Raw genomic sequence first — 2833 nt, 5'->3', positions numbered from 1 at the left:
GACCAGAACCCCGTTAACCCGATGGACCCAAAACCAGTTGGATGGCCTCCATTTAAAAGTCCAAACCCCGCTGGACCTGGCCCGTAGAAGGTTATAGGGTTAGGGTTAAAACTATCCAAAGTTTTACATAGTGCGTGGGTCGAAGAAGCCACCGTCCGAATGTATCCGGTCCCCTGATAGGCCGCCCGTGCGTGCTCCCGCTACCCGCCTCCGCGTGCCCGCAGTGGGGCCCGGTCACAGTCGAGCTCCCTCTTCCCTTCCCTTCTGCAGCAGCCAGCCACCCCATTACTTCAAACTTGGCATGTAGGCCGTAGTGGATATGAAATACAACATATCCAAATCAAAAGCAATAATTCCGCCGGGAAGGGGTTAAATTGTGGTGTCAAAGTCAATAAGTTGAGGTGCGATGTTTGATGGGGTAAGCCACCAACCCAACCAGACCCAACTAAATATATATATTTTCACCCAGGCAACGGAGCGGTGCAAAGCGGTGCAGGATCAACAAAGTAAATAAAAATAGCAAAACATATAAGAAAACTGAAAGGCTTCATTCTGGAGTGATTTTAACCACAGAAAAAACAAACATTCACACCAGATCAGATCTGTCAAGTTTCACACAAAGACACTGAATGAAGGAAATATATATATTTTCAATGCACAAGACAGACCAAGCATCGACATGGAACATCAATTATTTGTCCACTGTGAATCATACCTCATTATCATATGCCGCCGGTGCAAGCACGCTGTGTGGCCAACAGAGATTGAACGGCATCTGAAAGGCAAGGCCCATCAGCTAAAGCATGCGGTGGTTCAGCAGATAAAGGAGAACATTGAACAGTGGGACAATGTGGCTCGAGATACTACACAGTTAACACTGCCCACAATACTGAATGAACCAATCCCGGAACTACCCATTCAAGATGGCTACAGGTGCCAGCGGGATCCCCAGTGCCAGTATGTGGCAGGGAACATGAACACCATGCGCAAGCACTGGCAGAACAAGCACAGCTGGTCGCCATATCCCAGCCGTGGCCGTACAGCGCCACAAAAGCGTACGGCAGCACAGGATGAGGTGGACAGATCATGCCAGAAGGTGCAGTTCCAGCAGATATTTGCATCGCGCAAGGGCTCCCACTACATACAGATCCAGACTAAGGAGACTACTGAGCATACCGGCACGCAAGACCAGAACAGAGCCAGCCAGGCCATTGATGAGCTGGAGCGGTTTTACCAGGAACAGCAACGGCAGACCAGCAATGTCATCCAGGCCGGGGAGCACGATGAAGCCAACCCATGGCTGCGGCGGACCAGATGGCCGGTGTACTTGACCAACATCGCACCCAATGATCTGGTCAACTGCGTCCAGCGGCCCGAGGATGACACCACGTGCCCAGATGAACTGGCCGCGAGGGCTATCTGGGAGGCCATGGGTCAGGTTGCCCGTACCAGCCAGCGAGTCATCACACGGCTGGGCCACTTCGTCCGCATCGAGGCCATCCGCACAGAGCGACACCAGACCCGGCACACCCCGTTGCAGGCGTACATGGACGAGGAGAGCATCGCCGAGCACGTGAGGCCATGGCAGCAGATGTTGATGTTTTTCGCCCGAACGCAGGTCGAGCATGAATGGACGAGCCCACAGTACCGGTTCACACCACGGCAGCGCAAGACATGGAGGGTATTATGGCAGGTAGCCACCACAGAGGGAGCCGACCAGCGACACCCCATCAGCCCAGACCCCATGGATGAGCAGATGACTGAGGAAGAAGAAGAGGAGGAGGAGGAGGAGGAGGAGGAGGAGGAGGAGGAGAAGAGACAGAGAGATACTCAGTCAGAAGAAGAAGATAAGTTCAAATTAACCAGGATGCAGATGGCATGTTTGGATTTTTGCATTGAGCTGCTGAACCAGCGGGTTCAGGGTGGAGGATTATGAGTGCGCGCTGGTAGAACGCGTTGGTCGGTGCTGGGACGGGGGGAGTATGGATGGTGCGACGCGGAGAGCTACCCACCAATGTTGTCACGGATCATCAAGGTGGCACGGTTCATGGTGGTGCAGAAGGCGCTGCGACTGGACGCCAATGCATCCGACATGCTGGCCAGGAACCAAGCAAGCCAGATGGTGGGAGAGTGGGCCGTGGTGAGCCCCATGGAGGAGGCGGATTACACGTTCACAGGCAATCAGAATGAAGGGTAATCAGTGAAGACATCAGAGGCATCCCATCAACAATCAGACAGACATTCCACAAACAGAATGTCCATCAAGGCCGGTTCATCATCACACATCAGCAGCGAGGGCAGAGGGCATTGATGGATGAGGAGGTTTTAGTGGAAGAGGCGCAGAGGTGGAAGGATCAGTGTTTAATATGTGCAAATGGCAAGCGGGAGTTTGACCATGAGCTGTACCAGTGTCCCCACGAGGAGAGCCAGGAGGCAAAGAGATGGATGATGACAGTGCGGAGCAAGATCAAATACACACGGTATTCCGGGTGCTTCCGATGCGGGATGCCGCAGTCCATATGCAACAGCTGGAAGACACAGAGGCAGTGTCCGTACAGGGGATTTTTGATCCCGACAGTGGCAATGATGATGTATGGGTGTCATGCAGGGCAGATGAAGCAGGCGTGGAGACAGCGGCTGAGAGAGTTCAATGTGGATGCAGATGATCAGGAGGCGGTGATTGAATTTTTGGGACAGAAGGTTGAGGGGCAGGGCATGGAGCACAACCGGCTGGTGGAGATGGTTTGTTGAGTGAGCAGTATTTATCAGGTGGATTTCCGGGGGAGGATCGAGTTTGAGGGTACAGAGGTCAAGTGATATCATTGGAGGGCAC

General features: G+C 53.3%; 2 protein-coding genes across 2 annotated transcripts; both read left to right on the top strand.

The window, feature by feature from the left end:
- Nucleotides 1-679: 679 nt before the first annotated feature.
- HCAG_09130 (predicted protein) lies at nt 680-1936 on the top strand (the record flags this gene model as incomplete). The annotated part of the gene is made up of 1 exon (XM_001535854.1): nt 680-1936. The coding sequence occupies one exon, from the start codon at nt 680-682 to the stop codon at nt 1934-1936; it is 1257 nt and encodes a 418-aa protein (XP_001535904.1).
- A 374-nt stretch (nt 1937-2310) lies between these two features.
- On the top strand, nt 2311-2817 carry HCAG_09129 (predicted protein; the record flags this gene model as incomplete). The annotated part of the gene is made up of 2 exons (XM_001535853.1): nt 2311-2742; nt 2770-2817. 2 exons carry the CDS (start codon nt 2311-2313, stop codon nt 2815-2817), a joined length of 480 nt encoding a protein of 159 aa, XP_001535903.1.
- Nucleotides 2818-2833: the final 16 nt, after the last annotated feature.

The sequence above is a fragment of the Histoplasma capsulatum genome, genomic scaffold, assembly GCF_000149585.1.
Source record: "Histoplasma capsulatum NAm1 scaffold_39 genomic scaffold, whole genome shotgun sequence".
Taxonomy (NCBI): domain Eukaryota; kingdom Fungi; phylum Ascomycota; class Eurotiomycetes; order Onygenales; family Ajellomycetaceae; genus Histoplasma; species Histoplasma mississippiense.
This window is presented reverse-complemented; position numbering and strand designations above follow the sequence as displayed.